The sequence below is a fragment of the Alternaria novae-zelandiae genome (genome assembly GCF_023758075.1).
Source record: "Alternaria novae-zelandiae strain BMP 2774 chromosome Unknown scaffold_12, whole genome shotgun sequence".
Lineage (NCBI taxonomy): Eukaryota > Fungi > Ascomycota > Dothideomycetes > Pleosporales > Pleosporaceae > Alternaria > Alternaria novae-zelandiae.
In genome coordinates, this window is record NW_026056972.1 from 363507 (window position 1) to 390782 (window position 27276).

The following is a 27276-nucleotide window of genomic DNA, read 5'->3' on the forward strand; positions in this document are numbered from 1 at the left end:
TTCTTACTATACTTAAAGTAGAGCTTAAGCTTAGCTAGACGCTTCTTATTCTTATCTAAGCGCTTAAAGGCTATCTTTCTATAAGTGTAGAAGCTAGCTGCATTATTATAATCTTCTTAGATTTTAGGTAATACAAAGAACACTAACTTAGGTATGTAGCTAGTTAGCGCTGTCTTTGTAGTTATAGTAACTACTTTACAACCTATATTAATTTACTAATATTCTTAGTTAATATGTTAGGCGCAAAGAAGAAATAAATAAATAGTCTTATTCTTATATAATTCTATAGTAGTAGTAATAGCGAGACTAGGTTGTATAAATTTACGTATATATTAGATCTATATTACGTTCTTATGCTTAAGAATGCGTATACAGAATATAAATTTAGACTTCTACTTAATAAACTTCTGCCTAGACTTATACTTTAAGAAACTGTTAGTAATTATAGTCTTTATGTTAGCCTTCTAGTTATAGGTAAGATATTAACTATCTAGAATCTTAAGAAGATCTAGAAAGTAGCAAGCCTTAATATTATAGATGTGCTTATAGGCTTTCTATTATATATAGAACTTAAGGTAATTAACTGCCTACTACTTCTCTAGGTATATTCTATACTTAGCAACAGCTATTTTGCGCTATTACTTATAGTTATTATTAACTTTGCCTTTAAAGGTCTTAAGCTTAAGTAGCTTATAGATATAGGTACTACTACTAATTATTAAAGTAGAGACTAGAGAAGAATAGAAGATTATTAGCTAAGTAGTTTACGCTATTAGCGTATATAGATTTAGAGTCTATAGAGGCATAGGTTAAGTTAACGTCTTATATATAGGTGTGTATCTACTTTAGTAAGAATCTATACTTACGTAGTTAGAGATAGGCGCTAGTTATAGTTACGTAGTAAGAGAAGGCTAGGTTCTAGCAGGCTTATGTAAGCGCTTACAACAGAACAATATATATAGCTTGTACTAGAGCTTATAGAGAAGAAGTTAGTTAGTAATAGCTTTAGTTTTGTAATAAGTCTTAGTAAGAGTATTATTAAGAGCGTTGTACGCCTTATTCTTATTATTTATTATATTAGTATACTTAATATTATAGTTATAAAGCTTAATGCTGTACTAGTCTACTTAGCTCTTATACTTATTGCAGTTCTTACTAACAGCTTTTACTTTGTCTAACTACTAGTTAGCACTCTTAGTCTTCTTCTAGAGCTTCTCTTTAAGTTATACGTAAGTAGAGCTACTCTTAAGTTTATTATTATAGTAACTAAAGTCTTTAACTTATTACTTAAGATTATTATACTTAGTGTATAGAGCGTTGCGTTCTTAAATAAAGGCCTTAAAGGTAGAGTTATTGCAAATATTAGGCGTAGTAGTAAGCTTCTTAAGTTAGTCTACTTTAGAAGTAAGGTAGTAGACTTTAGTAAGCTTCTTATAGTAAGCTATATTACTAACTATACTAATAGATTAGCTAGTGTTTTGTAAGGCTTTATTAAGAGCTAACTTAACCTTGCTTAGTTAGACGCGTATATTATTAACTATCTTATTATACTTAACGTCTTAGAGAAGATAGATATAAATTGCATTTAAGTAGTTACGTAGATTAATAAGCGTAGTAATAAGAAATATTTACTAGAAGTCTAGTTATTACGCAACGTTCTTCTAGAGGTTCTTAGTATTAGTAATAGTAACGTTAACCTTATTATTGCGGATAACGTTACTCTTAGTATAATATTAGTCTATACTAATAGAGTAAAAGAAAGTACTAGTGTTAGTGTTAGGTTTAGAGTTCTCTTAGAATTTATACTAGTTAGACTTAGAAGTTATCTAGCGGAGATACACGTAGTTAGTGTCTTATAAGTATTCTAGAAAAGCATTACTAATCTTAATAGCGATTAGGTTTTAATTAGTAGTTATAGGCTCTTAGCTATCGCTCTCTAGTACTAAGAGCTTAGAAGAATAGGCTGCTAATAGTAGGCTCTTCTATTGCTAGAAGATGCGCGCTTATATATATTAGAGAAGTAGTAGTAGGTCTATTAATAATTAGGTCTAAGTATTACTAAGAGTAGTACTAGTAGTAGTAGTGTTCTAGATATTCTAGAATATTACTATTATAATAGTCTTTGTTACGTTAGTTACAGAGCTTACTATAGAGTCGCGCTTATTATAGAAGCTAGCCTTTACTCTCTGCCTACTTATCTATTTAGGTAGACCTATTCTCTACTAGCGTTAGTAATTACTCTTGCAAGCTATTTGCTTAATAAGCGTAGCGTCTCTCTATCTATAAGCTTCTAGTGCAATACTTATATAATTCTTATTATTATAACGTAATATATTATAAGATATTCTAGTAAGTTACTTGCTAACTCGCTTAACTATCGCGCGTAGGTAGAGAGCTCGCAGCTATTATAAGCGTTAGCGATAATAATCTTAGATATTCTGCCTAATATAGTAAGCTCTAGAGCTATTACTTAATTAGTAGTAGTAGTAATAACAATCTTATTATTGCGCGTAGGCGTGTACCTAATAACTAAGCCTAATACAAAGTATTCTAGAGATGTAAGAGTTAACGCAATATAGTGTAAAGGCACCTATACACTATAATTATTAGGTAATATACCTCTATTATATAAGATATTGCGTGCGGGTAGATCTATCTATATAGCTAACTTTTAATATTTCTTACTTAATTAGAGCTAGTTCTAATTAGGTAGAGGTTGTAAGTTTAATTTATAATAAGCCTGCCTATTACGCCTACTTTACTCTACCTACTTTACTTTTTCTATGCCTGCTCTTTAAGAAGAACGCTAATAGTAAGATCTTAATTTAATACGCTAAGCAGCGCTATAGGCACACTCTAGAGAATAGAACTCTTTATAGTATAAGTCTTTAAAATATATCTTCTATATATTACTAATATATTTAGGCTATTATAGGTTTTTATAGCTCTCTTATAACCTACTATATTAACTAGTATAGCTCTATTATCTAGAGTAATACTTACTCTCTAAATAGAAGACCTAGCGCTGTCTTTATCTATAGCAAAAAGAGTACGTAAATATATTATCTATATATTTATAATATATACTTCTTCTCTTCTAAGTCTTTTTCTCTTTTTACTTTTTTCTTTTTTTTTATTCTTAAAGTTTTTCTTTTTCTTTTTTTTACCTTTTTTCTTTATTAGCAAAATACAATATAATTATAATTCTAATATATTTTAGAGTTCTATTAGATCTTAATAGATAACTATAACTTTAAGTATAACTACCTACTTAAATAAGTATAAGATAACGCCTTAGTTTAATAGAATATTCTAGTCTAGGTCTAGTACCTTATAAACTTAGTCTACTATTAAAATAGTTATCTTTAAGAATAGATAATATATTCTCTATATATTTACTACGCGTTTCTATACTTATAATTCTTAGCTTTATCTTACTACTATAAGAGGTATACTTAATACTTATACCTTTTCTAACTTCTACGCTAACTACTATATTATTAGCTATAGTAAGCTTCTTTAAAATATATTTAATACACTCTACTAATACGTTACAGCGTATAACTTCTAAAAGAATAAAGATAATAATAAGAATTTCTATCTCTCTTATACTTACTTTAACTAGGCTATAGGCTTTTAGAGTATTTTTACTAATACTTATACTAATACACTACTTTAGCGTAATACGTTTATATTATATTTAGTATATAATTTAATTAGTAATAATAGAACTATAATACTTTAATATATTTTTTTTATTTACTTTTTTCTATTTCTACTATAATAACTTATAAACATGTTATATAGTATTTATGCTAGTAAGCGCTAGCCTAAAAGAAGTCTTAGTAATAGTTAGGCTAGTTTTTTTAATAGTTAGATGAGCTGCGCTCTCGGAATGACTCGCCTGTAGAAGCCTTTGGTGCCACGAGCGAGTCAGTGAACCTTGAGCTCAACCCCGCGACTTCTATTCGTCACACCTCAACACAGCACGACATCACCCTCAAGCATGAGTGGGCCAGACGCATATGAACAGCACCGACAGTCTCGCACGTGATGACCGCGACCACGACCGCGACCAAGCCTGCAATGAATGCCGCCGACGGAAAGCGCGATGTGACAAGACGCTCCCAGAATGCGGGCCCTGCAAGAGGAACAGGAGACACTGTCTCTACGAACGACACAGTAGGACCCCATTGACGCGCAAATATCTCACCCAGATTGAAGAGCAACTTCGTCGATCACAAGCTCAACTAGCCCGCGCGGAACAACGCGTCCAAGCAGCCGAAGCGCGTGTGCGACAGCTCGAGACCGCCCAGGGCGACGACGCGCCATCTCCCCACGAAGATGCTGCCAATACAAGAGGCGCAGCTGGCGAGCCGCCCATTGAAGTCTCGCTTGAAGGGCCGCCTTCTGGACCAGCTGACTTCAGTTGGGATGAACAATCCCAGGAAAGCGGTCCCGCCGAAACAGACGCCGCGAGCACACATACACATACTTCTCCCGGGGAAGACGAGCGCGTCGTCGATGGCATGGCTTCACTCACCGTGGATGAGAGCGAGGCGGGCTATCTGGGCGTTGCGTCAGGTGCTGCCATGTTGCGACTGCTCCTTCCCGACGCTCAGCAGTCTTCGCGGAAAGCGCCACCCACGTCCAGCTTCAGCACAACTACAACGGACGATGGACACTGGCTGTACACAGATCTCTGGGATAGCCTTGACCTAGGAGTTATCGACCTCGATGCCGCTATCAACGGTTACTTCAGCCTCTACCACATCTCGTATCCCATCGTAGAGGAACACACCTTCCGTGCTCAATACGCCCAGGTCATTCCTCGCCCCAACGGCCGTAGCTGGCATGCGCTCGCGTTTATGATCGCTGCAATAGGCCATTTCACAACGGCTACAGGCCCGGCCGATACAGACAGGAGATTGTTTATGGCTGCCAAGTCTAACCTGTCGATTGAGAGCTTGGAAATTGGCAACATCACCCTTGTCCAAACACTCACGCTCATGTCCAACTATCTGCAGAAACGGAACAAGCCAAACAGTGGGTACAACTATCTTGGTCTTGCCCTTCATATGGCCATTGGTTTAGGACTACACAAGGAGTTCAATCATTGGGACATCACCCCACTCAACATGGAGATCCGCCGGCGCGTATGGTGGTCCATGTTTGTCTTCAACATTGGCGCAGCTGTCACATTCGGTCGCCCTCTAGCCTGGCCCAACAAGAACGTTGAAGTTCATTTGCCTTTGAACATTCCTGACAGGGCTTTGACTAATCTGTCACGCACTGCTCCGAGCGAGGCGGACCACGTCACAACGTTTAGTGCTGTAATCATGCAGTCCAAATTCCACATTCTGACAAATGACATATACACGAAGGTCATATCGATGCCCTTTCCAGCGGCTACGGAGTTGATTCGTCTTGATGATACCGTGATAGACAGATGGCAATCATCAGTGCCCGATTGGTATCGCCGTGGAGCGACCATGCCCGCTCAATTCGCGACTAGCCATGCTATCATGTGGTGGCGGCTGAGTAACTTCAGGATCATCATGTATCGACCGTACGTCATTCGCCGTGTTCTACAAGCCAGATCGCAAGACATGGACGATTCTGTGCCGGCATCAGTTCAGGAAGCATATACCAGATGTCTTCGTGAAGCTGAGATGAGCATTGATGTCATCAGTACATTTTGGGCTAGCTCTCCGCCCATGCGGATGTCTGCATGGTACGCATTGTACTTCTTGTTCCAGGCTTCGCTCATACCCTGCGTGTGTTTGCGCAACGAACCTACTTCACCTTCCTCGGCAAGTTGGCGTGCGCAGATCAGGCGGACAATGCACACTATGCAGCTATTATCATCGATCAATTCGAGTGCTCAGGATTGCCTGAATATACTTCAACGTCTCTGTGGCCCGTTCCTACAATCTGAGAGTCTTGGACAGGATGCACACGTACTCGCGACTTCCGCTGGCGACCTATTGGAACATGCTACCGAGGAGTCCCCACAGACACAGATCAACAACGTCTACAGCATGATGTGGCCGAATGCCAATGATGCTGAGGCTGATGTGCTGATGCAGGGAGGACTCTGGTCCGACTTCCTTCCGGACGTCGATGATTCAGGACAGCCACGACCGAGCGGACCCAATGTCTACTCTGATTCACAATTTGCATGGGGTTGACGCACGATTTGTCTGTACTGAGACACCACGCCAAATCTATTGGTTACAACAAACTACGAACTAACTTACCCCGGCCACCTCGATATGCTGCTTGTCGAACTTTTCTTTCTTTTTCACAAGATCAGCATCAGGTGCCGCTCCTGGGCCATCAAAGATTTCAGCAATCTCCTCCAAGCTCCGACCCTTCGTCTCTGGGAAGAAGAAGTAAGTGACCCCGAGGAAGACCACCAGCAAACAGCAGAAGACTATATAGTACTTCCAGCCCAGGTTCTCCATGCCGACCGGATTGACGAATGCCTGGATAACCAACGAAACATAGATGGAGAGCAGTTCGCAGCTGATACCCTTCGATCGGAGACTGTAGGTAAAGATCTCAGTCGGATAGCTCATCAAAAGCGGCGTGTATGCGATGTCGTAGTGGAAGTAGAAAACGAAGAGGCACACCACCACGACATATCCGGCTGCCTTGTTGTTGTCCTCGTTATTGACCGCCGAGCATGCTGTCCAGACAATGTACGAGATTAGCATGCCGATGCCACTCCAGAGGAAAAGCGTTCGCCGTCCCAGTCGGTCGACCAAGAGAGCCGCGCTTACAGCTGCGGCGAAGTTGAAGATCTGCAACAGACCATTGATGAGCGTCTGCATAAATGGATCCGTTATGCCGATCGAGTTCAATACCAAGGTGAGATAGTAGGAAACGACACCTATACCGTTCCACTGTGCAAATCCACCCACACACACGGCGAGGAAGAGCCGCTTCCGGTTGCCAGGGGTAGCAACAAGCGCACCCCATTGTACTGATTTGGCCGCACTCTCTTGTCGAATGGCGTAAACGATCTCGCTCATCTCTCGGGTAACTAGCGGGCTATGTTCGTCACCACCAGAATGGTATCGGGCAAGGATTTGTCGGGCTTCATCGTGCCGCTCTTTCGCGACGAGCCATCTGAAAACCGTGTTAGCGCTGGTGTAGCTCTCTACAGGACTCAGAATCCGTACCTTGGGGATTCAGGCAAGGTCCAAAAGAATGCAAGTTGCACTAGTGGATATCCAGCCTGCAAGATCGTCGGTATCCTCCAGCTCCAATTCCCCGAGTGGTTCTGAGTCCCAAATGTTGTCCACGCAGCCAAGATAGCACCGAGGTAGTACATAGTCCAGAAAGCACTTGTGTACTTGCCTCGATGCGTAGGATAGGCCAGCTCGGCGATTAGCATCGGAGAGGGTTGGACGACGAACATGCCCGCAGCGCCCACAACAGCTCGTGAGACAACGAATTGCGCCAATGTTGTTGCTGTTGCTTGTATGATGGTCGCAATGATCACACCGATGAGACCACTGAACAACACTGTGCGCCGGCCGTAGCGATCAGAGAGCACCCCAACGAACGGCAGCACGACTACGGAGCCGGCAGATTGTGCCGCATTGACGAGACCAAGAAGCGCTCCGGTGGGGTGGCCAAAGTATTCTTGCCATTGGGGGAGCGACTGGAGACCATTCATCAACGAGCCTGTTGAGTGTCAGCGACGTCCATTTGTATTCAATGCCGTGGCAAAGCTATACTTACCATCATATCCTGCCACAGCTGAGGACAGTAGAGGCACCAATAAGATCAGGTTCAAGCGTCGCAAGTGCGGGATTTGGAACCAGTACTTGTTGGTCTGAGGCAGTACCTCCGCTATGGCATGCCCAACGATATCGGCGTCTTTCATGGTTGCAATGTCGATGACAGTGGAAACAATAGGCGGGAGAAGTCTTCTGATCAATCAGCAAGAAGGCTTGAAACACGCGTCGACATGTCGGGTATATATACGGTCTGGCATGACCCGGCTATGGGGTATGCCCACAGCCGGCACATGGCTTTGTTACCCCAGGTTCTGAGCGTCGGTTCATGCTAGTGGAATGCGGGTTGCAGCGACGATCGGGATGGAATGGGGTGATGCGCGAGTCATGTCGGGTGGACGGTCGACTGTCACCCCAACGCTAAATGCGTCATATTATCCTAGCCCGGGGGATCTCGTTACGGGGCACAGTCGACCATCGGGTGCCTGACACTCCAGACTCGTCTTCGCATCCCGCCGCGCCTGCATCTGCTTGATGGACGGCACTCTGTCCGCCTTTCGGCTCATGGCACTATGCCCGTGTGGCCTCGAAACATTCGATACCGAAGTGTTGCGCACAGTATTCCACGCAAATGAACCTGTTTTCGGCGCATGGTTTTGTGGCTGTATGACAGAGACAAGATTGCTATCCGATATTGGCACATCAGGTTTCTCTCATCGTGAAGTGGGGACATGGCATACAGCATCTTGATTTCATTTACGCCCATCTCTATTGCACACCCTCTATAATGACCTTGAAAACGCCCTCCTGCGCAGCTTTTACTAACTCGAAAGCTTTCTCGGCATCCTCGAACTTGAATCTGTTCGTGATGAGTTTCTTCACATCCACCTTGCCTGAGGCCACCAGGTCTATCGCATTGGGGTAGCAGCCAACTGAGTAGCGGATAGAGCCCTTGATGGTCAGTGCACGGATACAAGCCGTCGTGATGGGAAAGACGACGTTCTAGCGTTTTCATCAGCGACTGAACAGCGAGACACGGATAAAATGCCGACTTACTTCCTTGCCCATACCCGCCTGGACATAGGTGCCGCCCTTCTTCGCCACGTTGATGCCGGCCTGTATACACGGTTCAGCACCTGTGCATTCAAGGACGACATCTGCACCCTCACCCAGATTGAATTGCTCTTTGATGGCTGCAGCAATACTCTCCGAATGCGCGACTGGGTCAGCTCCTTCCTCTGCCCTTGGAGGCAAGAATACGCCATCTGCCGCATATGCTTTGGCAAAATCCAGTCTTGCCTGGGAGATGTCGACCGCAATAACCTTTTTCGCGCCTGAAGCTTTTGCGACTGCCTGCGACAGTACTCCAATAGGCCCCGCGCCGAAGACGACCACCGTCTGGTTCGCGCGCAAATCCGCAACCTTGCAGATCTGGACTGCGACTGAGACTGGTTCGACCATTGCTGCTTCTTCCATGTTCATATGGTCTGGAATCTTGTAGCAGTAATCACTGGCAACAGTGTAGTACTTTGCAAGCGTTCCATCCCAAGGTGGCGTGGCGGCAAAGATGGTATCGTTGCAGAGATTGTACGAGCCAGATCGGCAGTAGTCGCACCGCCTGCAAGGCACACCAGGTTCAATGGCAACGCGATCTCCCACTTGGAGGTTCTTGACGGCTGAGCCAATCTCTACGACTGTTCCGGAGCTCTCGTGACCAAGGATGATGGGGCTGTTCAGGACAAAGTCGCCGATGCGGCCGCGCTGCCAGTAGTGCACATCGCTGCCGCATATTCCTGTCTGCGCAACATGTACGCGGACTTCATGCTCGTCGCGAAGCTTAGGCACTTCGCGGTCCTCGAATGCGACATCCTTGATCGCACGAAGGACGAAGGCTGGGTTCTGTAGAACGGATCAGTTTCTGACTGGGAAAGCGCACTACAACGATCTCACCTTCTCAGTGGTGGTTACGGAAGACATGTTGTTTTCTAGATTGACTGCAGCGCCTCGTTGAGTTCAAGAGCTCCATCCTGTATGCCCGTGACCAGTATATCTGAACACAGGTCGGGTGTGACGAAGCGCAAGTGCGGGGATCGTGGGGTCAAGGGCAACCGTCAACCTGCGCGGGGTGTGTCCCCAGTCCACTAAACGACAGCACCCCTACCCACATGATGTAGGTATGTTTTCCGAGCAGGTACACCCACTCCGATAGCCATCGTCCGATAAAATCGAAATCGCCATGGCGCGCCAATTCGGTTGCGAACCTTTTCTCTCATCGCATACTTCATCTTTTCCACCTTGATTACTATTGCCTACAATGCCTCTCGCACAACCCTCCAACCCAGACGAACATGTCACGTCCCAATTCTCACTCAAAGGTAAAACCGCAGCTGTTACAGGCGGCGTCCGCGGAATCGGCCTAGCCGCCTCCAAAGCCCTCGCAGAAGCCGGCGCAAACGTCGCCATCCTATACTCCAGCACCAAAGACGCCGACGCCATCGCCTCATCCATCGCCTCCGCAACAGGCGTACGAGTGCAAGCCTACAAAGCCTCCGTCGAAAACAAAGAAGAAATAACCCGCGTGATCAACACCATCGCAAAAGACTTCGGCGGTCTAGACATCGTCGTCGCAAACGCCGGCATCGCAACACACCACCCCGCCGAAGACTACACCGAAGACCAATGGCGCCACATCATGGCCGTAAACCTCGACGGTGCATTCTACACCGCGCAAGCCGCAGGCGTAATCTTCAAGCAGCAAGGCCACGGCAACCTCATCTTCACCGCTAGCGTGTCCGCTATCCTCGTCAACGTCCCGCAGAAACAGGCGGCGTACAACGCGTCGAAAGCGGGCGTTGTGCAGCTAGCCCGTTGTTTGAGCGTCGAGTGGGTGGACTTTGCGCGCGTTAATTGTATTTCTCCCGGGTTCATTGCGACGGATATGCTGGATGTGCATCCTAAGGAGTGGAGGGAGAAGTGGATGGGTATGGTTCCTGCGGGGAGGTTGTGTGAGACGGGTGAGTTGAAGGGGGCGTATGTGTTTTTGGCGAGTGGGGCGAGTAGTTATATGAGTAAGTCTTCTTCTTTCTTTGCTATTTGGATACTAGGTTGCTGACATGCTCGAATAGCTGGGGCGAATTTAGTCATTGATGGGGGGTATACGCTGCCGTAGCTTCGTCGTGAAGGCGAGTATCAACAGATATCAAATCAAATTTTGAGTCTGTTATTACGAGATGTATTATCAAAGATAGCCTGATTATACGTCACCGGCTTCATCCTCGTCATCGCTCTCCCATACTTTATTCCAAATCTTTTCAACATCTTTCCCCTCAATAATCTTCCTCGTGTGAGCATCGACCCAAGACATACGCTCGTCAGCCGGAAGCCTACGATAAGCAGGCCAACTGATCTCTTCGCAAGCGGCGTAGATATAGATACCAAGCTCGAACTCCTTCCTTGAATGAAAGGCTTGCTGTCCTGTGTGAGTCTCATCCTCGTGTGAAGCAATACGCGCAATACCATACGCATGTCTCGCAAGGTAGTCTTCTCTCTGAGCAAACCAGTCTGTCGCATCAAACCCAAACTGTTCTTGCGTGAAGTCAGCGTAGTAATGCTCGCGGTTGGCGGTAGTGATTGCGAATACCGAATGTAAAACATCGTCATTGTGGTCTGTGTCGGAACTAACATGGATTTTGGTATGTCGAGATGGGTAGATGATGATCCATTCCGCTGTTGCTCCTATGGGTCGAAGCGCCTCTTGGATCCATGATAGGAAACAGAATACACTCCTGTCGCATTGGTCGAGCTTCATCAGAGCGGTCTGCAGATCGTCAGGCACGCTTAATGGGAATGCTGCACGGCCTTTTGCGGTAGGCGGGTCTCCGTTTGGATCTGTTGCGATGTTGACATAGTAGTGTGTGACATCGCCTTTCTTAGCAGTAAAGGAGTTCTTCACGCAATCGTGTTCAACATTCTCTAGAACGGTCATCCATATCTGTCTGAAGGGCTCTATGATCGCTTTGATCTGGTCATGGTCTTTCAAAGTGGTTGGCTTGGTGTTAGCAGTTGTGCTCGCGGGTGTCAGCCCTACAGCTTTGAGTAACTTGTCCAGACCCTTTAGGCCCGACTTCATTGGTAACGATTTGCTGCGAGGGCGTTGAGGCATTTTCTGTTCCAGTTGCGGTTTTGGTGGATATTGACTGCTTCTCTCGAAAGGGCAAAGATCGCTTGGAAATATGACATGGCCATCACGGGTGAATTGGCACACACACATAATGAAGCTGTGTGAGTAGAACCTTCATTGTGCATACACAAAGCTTCAGACGCCTTGTTCTGATATGGATAGGGCTTGTTCAATGCTCAACCCATTGCTGGAAAAGACAACGCGATGGGAGAGCGGCCTGTTCATGAACGGCGTTGTGTGTAGGTAGGTGGTTGCGAGACTGGTCGTGACGTATCAGTAGATCAAACATAGTTGAGATGTTTCACAGGGTAGGAAGCGGTGAAACCTGCATCAAGGAACGACAAATTGTCGGCATGATACATTGGACGAAGTCGACTGGCATTACGGGGTGGGGAAGGTCCGGCCCGTGCGGATTTAGCGCGGGGTTAGCGTGCACCCTGAATCTCCTGCTCCTAGTCAGACGCCCTTCCTTCTTCATCCTCAACACCACACCTCACATTCCTGCCAAGAGCAAACGACGAAAGCCGCGACACCATCATCATACAAGCATCCACTCCGCGAACGCAACATCCTCTCCTGCCTGCACAGCCACGATCGCGTCTGCACGGCTTGATTGGCAAACGATGCACGAGACCCACTCGTGATGCACGTTGCGGTCAGGCCACAGCTGTAAAGCCACTCACACACAGCCACGGGGCGCAAATTGGGGCGCCTACATGGCTGTACGCAACGTCCCCTGCCTTGGCGGTTGTCTGCGCAGCTGCTCATGATCAGTGTGTAACCCGATGAATTACGTGGTTCGCCCAATTTGGCAATCTCGTGTAAACAGTCACCGCCTCCAAGCCGGCACTCGGCACGGCATCATAGGGAATTGAAGGGTAGACGGTAAGACTCAAGAGTGGCCATGGCTTTCTACCGCTCCCATGGAGTTGCACAAGTGGTGGATCTGGACTACGCAATGCTTGTTGGCTTGGCAGATGGGTCACTGTGACTTCAACCGTCACCGTGGGGCTGCCGGTACTCGGCCGACGATCTTGCATAAAGCCCTCAACTTCCTCCTCACACTGTGGAGTTCTCATCAACCTCACTCTTCGTCTCACACACTTGAACACTTTCTAGCCTCATTCGACTCCTTACATCAAGTCAACTACCACCCAAACACCATCCACAATGACTTTCTACCACACTGCTGAGGACATTCGCATCGAGGACAACCATGTGTTGAAGGCTCGTCTCCAGACCGCCGAAGGCGAGTGGAATGACGCCGAGATCGACCTCAACACCTGCATCGGCAACGACAACGGTAAGAATGACATTCATCCCCAACACAGTATTGGTATCGATACTGATCTGACCAGGCAACTTCCACTGGGATGGCGAGGGCTTTGCCAACTCTGCCGAGAACATCGAGTTCGCACTTGAGGGAGATGGCGACGTCCCTGTCCTCCGTGCCACCCTCTTCGACGCTGATGGCAACCCCGAGACTCGCGACATCAACTTGGGCGAGCGCATCGTCAACAACGATGGCAACTTTCACTACGGTATGCAGCAGCCATCAGGCCGGTGAAGCTCATCGCTAACTTGTTCATCAGAGTAAGGGATTTGCCTGGTAAGCCTTGTATAGGTCCCCGGCATCGGTAACTGTGTTATGAGACACTTCAAAGGAGGACATGGGTTATGAGTGCACCGGAAAACTCCCCAATGATACGAAATGACATTCCAACTTCAACTGTACCTATTCTCTCAGCTACCTCGTGATGGCTATGGTTCCAACGATCATTTGCTGTGGTACTTCCCATTCCCCATTCGGTTCTATTTACTCACAGGGTAGGCGATGTACGTATTCGGCCATTCACTGGTACTTTCTTCCAACTTCCCCAAGTACCTCTACACATCCCGTGACCTCCAGTCGCGTTGTTGCCTAGTAGCTTCGACTCCACTATCAAGGCTGAAAAAAGTTCCGAAAGGGAGTTTCAGTTCTTGGGCCACTAGACAACGAGTCGATCGCACAGAACATCTTCTGCTCAGCAACTACTCGTACACGCATCGCCAATCAAAGCTCACTATGGCCGAATCGACGTCTCTCGCATCATGGAAACTCCATAACAGGTTCGTCGACATCCTTCGCAGCGACGTCAGTCCAATCCTGGACCTCATCCCCTCATACAACACCCTGGAATTCGACTACAACAAGACCGAAAACACCGTCGCACTACGCATGGGCGAATACGGCGACAGCGAAATCCTAGCCCATTCCAACGGCTCCGTATCCAAGCGCGTAGTCCGCGACTCGAAGATCCGCAAAGCAGGTACTGTCTTGGAAGTCAACAGGCCAATGAGTGGTCAGTTCAAAGCCGTCGCGCCGTTTAGCTGGAGCGAAACTGTACAGCAAGGTGTTACCACGCCGATGAGCGCGCCGGCACATGCGCTTGTGCTGATGTACATGCACATTTGGGTTCTCAAGACAAATAAGGAAGATGTTGAGTTGCCTGTACCGATGTATCAAAGTTTGTATGATGCGCTAGTTTTGATTCGAAACGCGTTAGATACGGAGATGATGTTGCCGGTTAGGCAGCGCAAGATTCCCGTGGAGGTGGTAGCCGCCTATCAGAAGGAAACAGTCGATAGGGATCAGCCACTTGAGAAGGAGGAGCTTGAGAAAGAATAGCACTTGATTTGATTTCATAAGGCTAATGCCGATGTACTCCAGGACTTCGTTATATGATGACCCTTGCTAACCGATGCGCAAAAAAGAAAACTGACGACTTGGTATCAATTTATCCTCAGCAGATGCTGCGGCGCGTACTCTTATAGTAGATGCACCCCTCCCAATCCCAGGCATACACATGCGTACAAAAGAAACAAACTGATAGAAAGGAAAGATGAACAAAGGAAACATTTAGAGAGACGCCGTCTTCTCACTGATGGACTTGACCTCAGTTTCGGTGATCGCCTCGTAGGGAACAGTGCGGACTGCGTCGGCCATAGCCGGTGTGTCCTTCCAGCGGAGCTCAGGCGAGTCCAAGAGCGCCATCCTGTTCTCAGCCTTCATGCGGTCGGCAGTGATTCTTTGCGGGTAGTTGCGCATGAACATGTTGGTGAAGTGCTTGCCGTAGTGGATGCCCTCAGTAGGCTCCTGACCGGCCTGGAAGCCTGGAAGGGGCTTCATGACGGCAGAGAAATTGGGTTCGTGGAAGTAGGCGAAGGCGAAGCGCTCGCGGGTGTTGAGACCGACCTTGTGGGGTGTTGAGGGGAGGAAGGAGTTGGTGATGTATTGCATCATGTCGCCCTGGAATGTTGGTTAGTAAGGGTTTGTTTCGGAACGTGTCGGTTGGAGTGACTTACGGGGAAGACGGTAAAGACGTCGGGGGTGGGTGGTACGTAGACCCAACCATCAGTGTCCTCGTGCTTGCCGGCTGCGGTTGTCTTCCAGTTGGCGTACTCCTCGCCCTCAATCGGGGGGCGGATGAACAGGCCACCCACGGCATCCTGGGCGGCGATGACAAGCAGACCGTAGTCAGTGTGCGAGCCGATACCACGACCGGCCTTGCCCTTGCCGTTGGTCTTATCGGTCTGGGGGAAGCGCAGAACACGCATGTGGTGCCAGCCATCTTGCGTGTACCTGGTTAGGGCATTGCCGTCCTCCAATCCAAGACCCCAGGCAATAAGTGACAGCATCTTCTCGCCGCTCTCGCCAAGGTAGTCCATGTAAGCTTGCATGATAGTCTTCATCTGAGTGAACGGCCATGGGTTGGGACCGTGGCACGGCCACTTCTGCTGAACACGGGAATCAGTCTGTGCGAGCTCTTTGGTGACGGTGAAGATCTCGCTGTAGTCGGCGATGTTGTCTGTGATCTCCTCTCCCGAGGCAATGTAGCCAGCAAAAGACTGGTCATCCAAGCAAGCTGCCTTTTGCTTGTAGTCGAGGCCGAAGAACTTCTTGCTGCACAGGAACGCCGCATCGGCGAGCTTGCGGTTGATGGGATCCATGGAGATCTGGAGGATACCGTCTCTCTTCCAGGCGTCAATCATGCTCTTGCCAAGCGCCTTGTCTGCTGCACTGCCACTGAGAGTCTCAGGGAGCTCGAATGTCTGGAGATTGCCGACAACGGCCTTGTGACCAGGTGGCATAGCGCCCATGGGGTGGTTGTTGTATTGGGTAGCCTTGTAGTCGGCCATGGTTGCCAATCTCCTGACTGAGCTCGACTCGAATCGGTTGGAGGCCCGGCAAAGGGCGCGCATCTTAGCTGGCCTACTCATAATGGTGCGAGTAGACATCCTCGTGATGTTGCGATGGGTGTTGTGACAGGAAGGAGAAGTTGAAATGGCAGAACAGAGGGAGGAGTGGAGATTGTATGACTGGAAAGATGTTTTTGAGATTGATGCTTTGTAACTGCATCTTTCCCTGAGGCTTATATACACATGTCGACTGGCACTGCTCTAGCCCCGGAAATCAGCGGCAGCTGTGAGTGAGTTTACTATTCTGCATGAGCGGACGCTTGAGATGGTCTTCGCAAAGTAACTCCGGACGGTGAAACTGCATTGTAGAATGTGTGCTCGGCTTAGAGACCACCGGAGGGTCTGGACTACGTTGCGGATGATTGTCCCGGCTCCCTAGAGTCGCCTACGTCGTTCCCCGGGGTCGGATCACGACCTGTTCTTCACCATCCTCTGCTTATTATTCGTTGCAAGGCTGCCAGAAGGCCCTTGCGTACCTTGTCTCGCCTGCGTTGATCGGGCCTTGTTCGACAGATGTTGCTCCCAGATGAGGCAAACGCATTGACCAGGTAAGCTGGGAAGGGGTTAGAGGCGCCGTTTGAGATGCGACTGATGTACGACGAGCGATACGTCGCGACGAATATGAGGCTGGGATGCTTACATTTGGCCGACGTCACCCAGGAAGGACCGGGCGCATGGGACTTGGTAGCACCATGTTTAGCGAACCTTATCTTGGCGTGCGCCACGCATTCACGTGGCATTCAACGGCCGCGCCCAACGTTTGTCCATGGTCGATCCCAGCCTGAGGTAGCACACATCGCAAACGTTGTTTTCGCAGCTTTCGCATTCGTATTTTCCAGGCAGCGTTTTGCCGTAAACCTTGTGCCTGACATCTTCGAGGCTTTCCAAGATTGAAATGTCCCGACTCGATTCGGAAATAGCGCACGGCCTCGTGTGCACCCTGTGCGGGCCTGACAAGCTTCACTGACAGCCCGGCGAGTCCCTACAAATTCCCCTCTCATCTTGCAGGAAATCGATGGTCTGGGGTCGAGAAATTCGATCGTCAATGCGGACGTTGTCGCAATTGGTTCGCGTTCACCTAGAGATCGTCGCGGACGTTTCGTATCTACCTAGATAGGTATCTTAAGAAGGTATCAGTGTCATAGATGCTTTGTTTCCGACTGAGAAAAGGTTACCTGCAACAGAACGAGATGATGCAACACAGCCCCGAGAGCAAACTCAGGATGAATTGGTCGGGCCGCGTTCGCAGCGTAGCAACTCGGCCTCATACTCGGATGCTGACAGAACGTCGAAACGCTGGATACTAATCCAATGCCTGCAGCGCCACACGGCCTTGGAAGTGTCTAGATGGTAGAAGCCGGCTTACATAGTATTTCCGGTTGCAACGGCGGTTGTGGTTTCCACCACTCTTCGACGGATGCAACGGCTCGGAACTGCTGACTTCCCTACCTACCGCTTCCGGTCTGCTGAGAGTATGCGCAATTCGGCGACACTCGAAACTGATATCGTAGTCCATAGATCGAGGCCCTCGGCGCCAGCTGGAGTCTTGCCGTTGCTCTCTACCGTGACCAAGGTATACGGGAAGCCTTCCGTCCCTCCGCAATCGCAATTCTTAATATAGGTTGGTGCAGATCACCCTGGTCGATCAAAACCCACGTGATGTCTTCGCGGGGGTCAGAAAAGAGTGTGCTCCGGCGATTGAGCATTCGCGCACGAAGGAAGTGCTGGTGCAGCGGCGACGTTAAAGAGAAAAGAGAGTAAGGCAAGAGGACAACAAGGTGAAGAAAGTAAGCAGTAGTGCAGGGAAACGTATTTACGGGTCTTTATGAAACATGCCGACCTACCACTCGGATACGGATGTCCACCAGCATTGCCCACGAGATACAAGATAAGGACTGCGAACAATGTATTGCAACAGCTAATAAGAACAAATAATATCTACAAGAATGTATGGGGTGCCGATTGGCTGACTACTCAAGCTGCACTCACGCTTAGTTCTTGCCAGTCTTGGCCTTGAGCCAAGCGACGAACTGGGCGATGGTGAACTCCTCGGGGAGAACAGCGTCAGAGCCAGCGCTGCCAGTAGGCTTAGCTACGGGGGCAGCAGATGAGGTGGAAGAGGCGACAGGAGTCTCAACAGGAGCAGCGCTGGTAACCGCGGCTGAAGAGGACGCAGCTGGGGTCTTGACTGGGGCAGCAACCGAAGAAGCAGCAGCGGAGGAAGAGATGACGGCGCTCGAAGAAGCAGCAGGAGTCTCGGCGGCAGCGACGGATGAGCTAGCAGCCGCCTTGGAAGAAGTAGCAGCAGGCGCAGCAGAAGAGACAACCTTGGACATGGTAGTGGGGACAGGCTTCTCGGGAGCCGCACCCGCAGCTCCAGCACCAATCTTGGTGGTAAGCTCTCCATCCTCAATGTATACACCGCTGAAGAACCAATCCTCAGCACCGTCCTTGTCGGCCTGACCGGGCAGCCTCAGAACACCAAGATGCCAATCCTTACCGTCGGAAGAGGTGCTAGCATCGAAAGGTCCGGCAGTCTGCTTCAACTCATCGCTGCCGGTCGAGTGCCAGAAGGCAACGGAGCCGGCATCGAAGTCGATCTCGTAGGCAACGTTGTGCCACTCGTCAGCAACGAGCTCAACGTCCCACTTGGAGACGCCGCCAACGTGCCATTGCAGGTTGGTGTTGGACGAGCCCGAGGCGCCGTACTTGAGCTCAGTGAAATGTGACTCGAAGAAAGCGATCTGGTGTTCGTTGGTGGCCGTCGGGGCGTTCTCGGCGGCAGTCTTGACGGAGAAGTGGTAGTAGACCTTGCCCTTGTTGATGGCTGCCTTGGTCTCGGGGATGAGTTCGGTGCGCAGCATAGTCTGGCCGTTCCATTTCGCGGTCTCGTCGATGGTGATCTTGACACCCTGCTTGGAAGCAGTGTCGGCGGGGTTCTTGAAGGTGGTGTCAAGGTTGACGTAGTCGGTCACGGGGCCGGAGCCGTGGATGTAGTACTGGTAGGCGCCGACGGGGTTCGAGAAGGACCACTTGGCGATGTCGGCAGAGGAGGCATAGTCGTTGAAGCGACCGTCCCAGATCATCTCTGAATGCGCTATTAGTATTTGTCGGACTACTGGAGGATATAGATAGCTTACCGGCAGACGCAGCGCTGAGCATCGCGCTCATGAGAGTAGTCTTGGCAAACATCTTGAAGTTATTTGTTCGAAGGTAAAAAACAGAGACCGGCCTGTATGTTGATGAAAAGCGAATGTAAATGCTACGAGAGCAATGAATGAATGACAGTAGTGAGCGAATGAACAACACGAACTAACCAGCAGGAAGAGATGCAGCAGACCATATAAGAAGGCTGCTTGACTCAACGCATACACCTGCAAATCATTACTCGGCATCTAGACGGCGTGAACGCATCGCATGTCAATATTTCGGAAACGCGCGCACCCATATTGAGTATCGCGCGAGCGGTACACGCAGGAATGAACAGTTCTGACAGGACGCCGAGGGCTTGACAGCCGTTTGGTGGTGGAAATTCCGCTGTGAAACGTTCGCGCCGGCAACACCAAGCCCGAATCGGCCTTAGTCTGGCCCACACGATGCCTCACCGGGACTAGCGCGAGCGGCTTGGTGATGAAGGATTCATGAAACGCTCCTTGCTCATTGAAGCTTGTTTCATGGTGATACGCGAGGCCGAGATGGAGATTGGGTGATGCCGAGGCGGAGATTAGTTCGTTGTTTGCTTGGAGCTGCATATTACTGTCAAAATGCCCTCGAGTTGTAAATTAGTTCTGGATGGTATGAAGCTGCGACGAGGACTCAGAGTGTATCTTTTGCGGGAGACATGATCTTGACGCATGTGCCGCTCGATACAAGACAGTGTTGATTGCGACATGTTTTCCATCAATAACGTAACGAAAAAGAAAGACCAGGCGTATTCCTTATGAAATCGTGTCGCGGTCGTCGACCAGCATTTTCTTCTCGCATGTTGTGAGGCTCACGCTCGCCCGTGAGGACCGTCATCATTACGTACGCTCTCTAGGCTGTTTCTCCGTACTTCTAGTGCAACGTTGGCGTCTTCGACTTCGACAAAAGGCTCGTGTGCCTCGAGTTCAGCCGGTGGTTCATGTAATTCATGCACTGGCTTTGAGTCAAGCTCGTTTTGGGTCGCTTGAGCATCAACTTCGCTTCTCCATCGTCCACCGGTGTACCACTTGCGCTGGCTGTGCGCGTAGTCTTGATCTTCCATTTCCGGTATGACGACATCCGGCTCCTCGTTCGCAGCAGTTTTCCGACGTCGCCGTAGACACCAGAAAATCAACAAGCCCCCGACTAGAGCGGCAACAAGCGCCACCCCTACGCCAATTCCTATCTTTGTACCCGTACTGATACCACTGGAAGAGGAAGATGGTGCGGGTGTGGTTGTTGGCTCCAATGCATTGATGGTTGGTGTAGATGTACCGGCTGGTGCGGCTACACTGTACCTCGCAACCAAAGACTTGACGTAATCGCTCGGGAACGTATCAACATCCTCTATCTGCCAGGCCACAACGACAGGATCGGCAACGGCTAGACCCGTTGAAAGCGTTGTGATATCTGATATGACCGATGTTCCACGTACGCTTTGGCCTGACGAGTAGGTGGTTGTATAATCGTATACCGGTGAAACGTCTTCTCCATCATATGCAGGTGCGGTTGTCATTGCAGCGTACGCACAGAAGGGTGTCGAGAAACTAGACAGGCAGAGATCGGCGGATTCAGAGCCAAAGCTCATACCGCTACACGTTACGTATCAGCGGCAGACCAAGAAGAAGGCTTTGGTAGCAATTTACCTTCTACAACAACTCGCTTGCCAGAAAGTCCTATTCCCGTTTGAAGCACTACTCTCGAACGCAGTTACCTCGGCAATGGTTTGCCCACTAGGACAGACACCGGGACTGTATGTGGGTGAGCCATAGAGTTGACAACCATTGTACGATGGGTCGGGGACGGCCAAGCGATCAGGACGTACAGACCAGACGACGTCATCGGTACCGTTGTCATCGCCGCAGTTTGATGTTGGAAGGAACACCCATCTATCGATACACGATGGGTCCGGCGTGTGTATTGTCGTTAAGTCTGGTACGTTCAGATTTTTGAGAGCTGTTGATGTTCCGTAAGAGGTTACATAGACTTCGCTGTGTGACCAGGCCAACTCTCGTTTGACGATTTCGGCGGCTCCTGGGGTTGGTGAGACCACACTTTGTGCGGTAGGGACCCTAACGATACAGGTCCCTACAGATACTGTACCGACAACAGTACTCCCTATAATCGGCATGTTCGCGTGTAGCCAATAGCCTCGTTTTAATGGCAGTAAGCTGAGAATGGTAAGTATGAGAGGGCTGAGGCAAGGAAGGGGCTGCCTCAAGACGAAGAAAAGGCCAGGAGACTGCGGGGAAGCCTGACTTTTGAGCATTTCCACCAGCAAGGCTGAAAGACGCCCCCATCTTATGCTGACATGATAAGCACTCAACCACCCATTGCAGATGCGCGACAGTATTTGGCCAGTAATGTGTGTATTGAAATTTCGTGATTGGCAATGGCTGCACAGCCTTGCATCATGGCACCACCCTCGTCAAATATAATCGGTGAGAAGCGACCTTCGTCTGTCCACGTTGGGATGAATGCGCGTGAAGGGAGTAAGCATAGAAGGCCGTTGCCTTGGTACGGTCCACAGTCCATGCCGATTTGCGGTATCATCGCAGCCGATTTGCGGTTGTCTCTCGTTTCGTGTAGTGCGAGGCTGCCGTGCGGGTGTGCTGTCGTCGCCATCGCATCGCATTTGGTATTAGTTCATTCATCTGCATCGACGATAGATAATCTAGCTCTCGGAAATGTGTCGGGAATTCGTGCAGCCAGAAAGGATGGCTGGACGCTACGGATGCGACAGCTGGTGGTGGGGAAGCGACGGGGACAAGGGGTGGATGGACGACGAATCATCGCTTGAAGCCTGCCGTCACTCTGGCAGCTGCTTTCGATCAGGCACAGATGAAAACCTACACATCCACGATGGAGGTGATGATGGAAAGACGACATCTACCTAGGTACGAGTATGAGCCTGGAGCGATTCCCAGCTACTTAGCTATCGCGACGGATCGGCGCTATTTTCGGCCAGCGGCATGCGGCTGATCCACACGACCGGCCTAGGCACTCAGATCGAATTCCACTTTTCCAAGCGCACCCAGAATCCCATGACAGCGTTCCACATGGCTGAGACGAGGGCAACGTTTGTCACGACATCATCTTCAATAGCGGCTGCGCAAGAGGAGGATAGACGGCCACATGCAACGCCAAGAGTCGGCCTATCATGACGGCCTTGCCTGCACGCGAGAAGCGACCCCTCGAACCAACTCAGAATGGCACGTCATCCCTGCGTCGCATCGGCATGCTGGACTTGCTGGACCAAGATCCACGACCTACATTCGTTATCGATACATCGCCAGGTAGCCCGAAGTCCGGAAATGGATGCCATTTGGAGTATTGGAATTCGGCCATGGCCGCCACCGACCCTGGAGGGCTACTGCAACTACTAAGCCGAGATGGTGGTGCATACTCTGCTAATGAAGAAGGTTATGCCCCATTTACAAAATTTCGAAGCTGGTCTTTGACACACGACACATCGGATAAGCCGTTCCTTTATCATGGGTTCAACTGGATGAAGATCCATGTGGCTGGCCGCTGGAATGTCATAAGCGGTCTCTTGGCCACCACATGCACCGGCAGTGAGGGCTCTGGGATGACCACTCTCACTCGAAAAACTTCTAAATCGAAAGTACCAAACTTCGATTGGACGGATGAACTTCCTCCTCTGCGGTTGTCACGCCATGCAGCCTGGGCGCGCAGCATTGACTGGGCCTCCACTCTTCTTGGCCCAATGTCTTCCTGGTCGTCGCAGCTACGCAGTATTGCCAATCTTGTCATGCAAGATCCACGGCCAGCAGTCGTTTTCTACGGTCCGGATCTGATCATGATCTACAACGAAGCAGAGATAGAGCTGTTGGGTGGCTTCCACCCTTGCATGGGAGTCAGCGCTCGCGTCGCTCTTGCTTCAGTCTGGGACCAGTATTTTGAACCCATCATACAAACCAACCTCGCAGGAGAAACCGTGGAAAAGACGAACACTTCTATACATATGGTGCGCAGCGGTTTCATGGAAGAGACGTACTTTTCCTTAAAGTTCATACCCATATTAGATGCTGAGGGTATCACAGTTGGGCATTATGAGCCCCTGGTAGAAACGGTATGTTGCAACTCTTGCACTTTCACCGCATTGTTTGGTCCCCTGGTACTCCAGTGGCGCATCTGACGCCACGTACGGATGAGGTGCTCATGGAAGCATGGGCTCTCGCATCAATACGCTCTTGCGACTCTTGGAAGCCATGTCTGAAGCTCAAAGCCATATGTGCAATCCGCTGACAGTCGCGTAGACCAGACAGGTCATTGCACAAAGACGCTCGCGCGTTCTCCTAGAGCTAAGCGAAGAGATTCCCAGAGCGCGCAATACGGATACTTACTGGGTTCTCGCCACCGAAGTTCTATCCCGCAACGATAAAGATATTCCGTTCGCCTTATTGTATTCGGCTGAAGCAGACGGACATGGGTCCGAGTCGAGTAGGACGCGCTTTTCCGATACGAACCAACAACACTGCAAGCTTCGTGGCTCATTCGGTCTCCCGAAAGGGTCGCCCGCAGGTCCCGATCATCTAGACTTCCAACAAGACCATGGCTTTACTCCATACTTTCGCCAAGCTCTTACTGCCCGGAAGCCGATCATAATTCGGTTCGACCAGGATCCTGTGGCGGCAGCGTTGGTCAAGGACGTTGAGTGGCAGGGCTTCGGTGATCCCTGCCGAGCGGCAGCCATCTGCCCTCTAAACCCGACTTCTTCAAAAGACAATATCCTTGGCTTCATGGTCATTGGGCTTAATCCCCGTCGGCCATTTGACGAAGATTATCTCCAGTTCATACTGGTCGCCAGTCGCCTGCTTTCTACCTGCTTAACATCAATTCTACTCCATGAAGAGGACATTGGGCGTCGAGAACGCACTATCGCAAACGCGGAAGCAATGAAATCGCAACTAAAGGAACAGTTGACTCTGTCCCAAGCGGAGTCTGAGCGCAATTTCTCCAAATTCAAACGCTTCGCAGAGCGAGCCGACATTGGCATCTTTCTCATAGGAATGGACGGGGTCTATTCGTATAGGAATGAAGCTTGGTTTGAGATGCTTGGTCCAGTGGATCCTGCAACCGATCTCGCTGACGCGTGGAGTAAGCTTATCGACGATGACTTCGTCGAAATGGGACAAGCAAAGTTTGAGGAACTTGTCGAGACCAAACAGCATCAGTAAGTGATAGGTACGTCATGACGTACGACAAAGCTTACTATGACCAGATCATTTGAGTTGCGTCTCAAGAAGCGGTGGAATGCGCCTACCCAGCATATGGATGATACATTCCCCGAACAGGAGCCAATGTGGGTCATCACATCTATCTTCCCTGAGCTCGATGAAAATGGAGAAGTAGTAGAGATCATCGGTTGCTGTACCGACATCAGGTACGTCATTCCTTCATCTCGCTATGCTTAACTAAAGGCTTTGAACAGTCAGCAGAAATGGGGAGAGAAACTTCAGGCTACCCAGGCGACGAGGGCTCGGGAATCTAAGCGCAGTCTGGAAAACTTCATCGACACGACATCACACGAGATGCGAAATCCTCTGTCCGCGATCGTTCAGTGTGCAGATAGTATTATCTCGGCTCACAAGAACTTCAGCAAGTCGACGGATTATCAGAAGGTCTACCAGACTATATTGGAGCATACCGTTGACGCTGCCGAAACCATTGTGCAGTGCTCGAAGCACATGAAGACTATCGTGGACGACGTGCTTACCATGTCTAAACTGGACTCAGGTCTATTTGTAATGACCCCAGTCGATGTCAAATTCGACTCCATCGCGAGAGACGCGGTGAAGATGTTCGAAGGTGAAGCCAAGTCAGCTGGTGTGGATTTGCGATTCCAGCTCGAAGAGTCATGCAAAAAGATCGCGGTTGATCTTGTTTCGCTAGACCCTACAAGGGTCTTACAAATACTTATCGTAAGTACGTGAGACATACTGAGGTGCTTCCGCTGACAAGTAAGAACCTTATCACCAATGCGATCAAATTCACCCGACTAGAAGAGATACGCGAGATCAGGGTCAGTCTGGGCGTCTCCCTAAAGCAGCCAACCCACAGTTTCAGCGTGCCATTCTCGCGTAGTTCGGAAACATCAGAAGCAGCGACTCTACAAGCAGATTGGGAGAAGGGCGAGCTAGTAAGCTGTTGTTGAAGGCCATGTCTCAGGTCTTTCACTAACGCAACAAGGTCTACATCATCTTCTCCGTGCAGGACACGGGTCGTGGCTTGAGCGACGAAGAACACCAGCTCCTTTTCGCACGCTTTTCGCAAGCGTCTCCGCGCACACATATCGACTATGGTGATTATGAACCTCGAAGGCAATTGAACGACTCGCTGACGTATTGTAGGTGGCTCCGGTCTGGGTCTCTTCATCTCACGAAAGCTTACCGAGATGCACGGCGGCGCCATCGGCTTCGCATCTAAAGCCGGCGTCGGAAGCACATTTTCCTTCTACGTGAAGAGTCGTAGAAGCACCCTTCGCCCCAACTTTAACCGGTCGGAAAGCGACGCAGCCGTTAGCTTAAGCATACGTGCGCAAAAGACGCTGCTTTCAAGTCGATCGCGCAACGAATCGGACGAACCACCCCAAGCCCCCACTCCTGCGAACGACATACCCAACAAAGACCTGCACGTCCTCATCGTCGAAGACAACCTCGTAAACCAGCGCGTTCTGGCCAAGCAGCTACGAAACACGGGTATGCAGGTCGCGGTCGCGAATCATGGCGGTGAAGCTCTTGACTATCTGCGCACAACAAAGTACTGCATCTCCGATGGCTCTGGAAAGCCACTCGCACTCATCCTAATGGACTGGGAGATGCCTGTCATGGATGGGTTGACCTGCGTTAGGAATATCAGAGAGCTTCAGAAAGAAGGCGTTGTTCGAGCGCACGTGCCGGTCATCGCGGTGACGGCTAATGTGAGGAGCGAGCAGGTAGAGGTGGCGTTGAAGGCGGGAATGGACGATGTGATAAGTAAACCGTTCAGGATACCGGAGCTTTGTGCTTGTATACAGAAGACGTTGAGGAATACGGCTAGGTCATAGTCGTGGTGATTTGGAATAGGAATCATTGCCCCCAAAAGTTGTTTGGAGCCAATGAATGATCAGGCCAGCATGTCGCCAAAGGTCGCACCGCCGCGGCGTAATTGCCGCAACTTCGAATTGATGGCATACCTTTCGTCTAGGTTTGCAAGGTGTGAAAGAATCGGTGAGGCGATACTCAATGTTTCCAACGGAAAGGCTATCCGACGGAAATGGCAAACATCACGTCCTGCTAGCGCCCGCGAGACATTCGCAACCGGCCCTCCGCACAACCACTCCGCAAATGTATTCCGAGTCTGTGCATTCACATGCTCAGCACCTGAACATCAGTCTAGCCATCAACCGCGAATCCACGTGCGCCATCGCGAACATTCCAGCTCACGCAACCAAACTTCGTTGAGCCGTACGCCCTACCAGGATAGGGCGCGGCTTAACTAACGACCAATCCTTCTCTTTCTTCCAGGCACGACGAAACATGCAATTTTGCGCAAACAGCGACTATGACACACGAAATAGCCTTTAGAGGTAACTCGTGTGTCAAAGTCAAGAACGTGATGGTTGTCGCAGTGGGACCCTGCGGTATAAAAAGTCTGTTGAGGCTGAGCCGACGCCAGCCGACAACGCCTCTCACCACGTTCTCCTGAGAGCCTCGCGGGAGCTAAGCGGTTAACGGAGATCATGCCATGTGCATTACCTATTCTTGGGTTGATTCTGATCAGAAGAGGTTTAGTCAGGGCACATGCGAAGGGTATTATGATGACGTCTTCCGGTGTGCGTCCTGTGGCTTCTAGACACTCGGTGGTAACCAGCGCGAGGCGATGCTACCTTGCTAGACCCACATGTGCGACCTTTGCGAAAAA

At 49.4% G+C, this 27276-nt stretch overlaps 9 protein-coding genes across 9 annotated transcripts; 4 read left to right on the plus strand and 5 right to left on the minus strand.

Annotated features, from left to right (window-relative positions):
• Positions 1-4025: 4025 nt before the first annotated feature.
• On the plus strand, positions 4026-6191 carry J4E88_006270 (uncharacterized protein; the record flags this gene model as incomplete). Its single annotated transcript, XM_049399898.1, has 1 exon — positions 4026-6191. One exon carries the CDS (start codon positions 4026-4028, stop codon positions 6189-6191), a length of 2166 nt encoding a protein of 721 aa, XP_049254209.1.
• Positions 6192-6251: 60 nt separating this feature from the next.
• On the minus strand, positions 6252-7897 carry J4E88_006271 (uncharacterized protein; the record flags this gene model as incomplete). The annotated part of the gene is made up of 3 exons (XM_049399899.1): positions 6252-7134; positions 7188-7695; positions 7753-7897. 3 exons carry the CDS (start codon positions 7895-7897, stop codon positions 6252-6254), a joined length of 1536 nt encoding a protein of 511 aa, XP_049254210.1.
• A 619-nt stretch (positions 7898-8516) lies between these two features.
• J4E88_006272 (uncharacterized protein) lies at positions 8517-9725 on the minus strand (the record flags this gene model as incomplete). The annotated part of the gene is made up of 3 exons (XM_049399900.1): positions 8517-8750; positions 8805-9647; positions 9699-9725. 3 exons carry the CDS (start codon positions 9723-9725, stop codon positions 8517-8519), a joined length of 1104 nt encoding a protein of 367 aa, XP_049254211.1.
• Positions 9726-10062: 337 nt separating this feature from the next.
• Positions 10063-10895, plus strand: J4E88_006273 (uncharacterized protein; the record flags this gene model as incomplete). Its single annotated transcript, XM_049399901.1, has 2 exons — positions 10063-10778; positions 10874-10895. The coding sequence occupies 2 exons, from the start codon at positions 10063-10065 to the stop codon at positions 10893-10895; spliced, it is 738 nt and encodes a 245-aa protein (XP_049254212.1).
• A 106-nt stretch (positions 10896-11001) lies between these two features.
• J4E88_006274 (uncharacterized protein) lies at positions 11002-11877 on the minus strand (the record flags this gene model as incomplete). The annotated part of the gene is made up of 1 exon (XM_049399902.1): positions 11002-11877. The coding sequence occupies one exon, from the start codon at positions 11875-11877 to the stop codon at positions 11002-11004; it is 876 nt and encodes a 291-aa protein (XP_049254213.1).
• Positions 11878-13098: 1221 nt separating this feature from the next.
• On the plus strand, positions 13099-14596 carry J4E88_006275 (uncharacterized protein; the record flags this gene model as incomplete). Its single annotated transcript, XM_049399903.1, has 3 exons — positions 13099-13231; positions 13287-13469; positions 13941-14596. The coding sequence occupies 3 exons, from the start codon at positions 13099-13101 to the stop codon at positions 14594-14596; spliced, it is 972 nt and encodes a 323-aa protein (XP_049254214.1).
• A 231-nt stretch (positions 14597-14827) lies between these two features.
• J4E88_006276 (uncharacterized protein) lies at positions 14828-16206 on the minus strand (the record flags this gene model as incomplete). The annotated part of the gene is made up of 2 exons (XM_049399904.1): positions 14828-15217; positions 15274-16206. The coding sequence occupies 2 exons, from the start codon at positions 16204-16206 to the stop codon at positions 14828-14830; spliced, it is 1323 nt and encodes a 440-aa protein (XP_049254215.1).
• Positions 16207-18158: 1952 nt separating this feature from the next.
• J4E88_006277 (uncharacterized protein) lies at positions 18159-19359 on the minus strand (the record flags this gene model as incomplete). Its single annotated transcript, XM_049399905.1, has 2 exons — positions 18159-19255; positions 19308-19359. 2 exons carry the CDS (start codon positions 19357-19359, stop codon positions 18159-18161), a joined length of 1149 nt encoding a protein of 382 aa, XP_049254216.1.
• Positions 19360-23077: 3718 nt separating this feature from the next.
• On the plus strand, positions 23078-26419 carry J4E88_006278 (uncharacterized protein; the record flags this gene model as incomplete). The annotated part of the gene is made up of 7 exons (XM_049399906.1): positions 23078-23443; positions 23631-24547; positions 24596-24757; positions 24806-25295; positions 25340-25513; positions 25564-25675; positions 25725-26419. 7 exons carry the CDS (start codon positions 23078-23080, stop codon positions 26417-26419), a joined length of 2916 nt encoding a protein of 971 aa, XP_049254217.1.
• Positions 26420-27276: the final 857 nt, after the last annotated feature.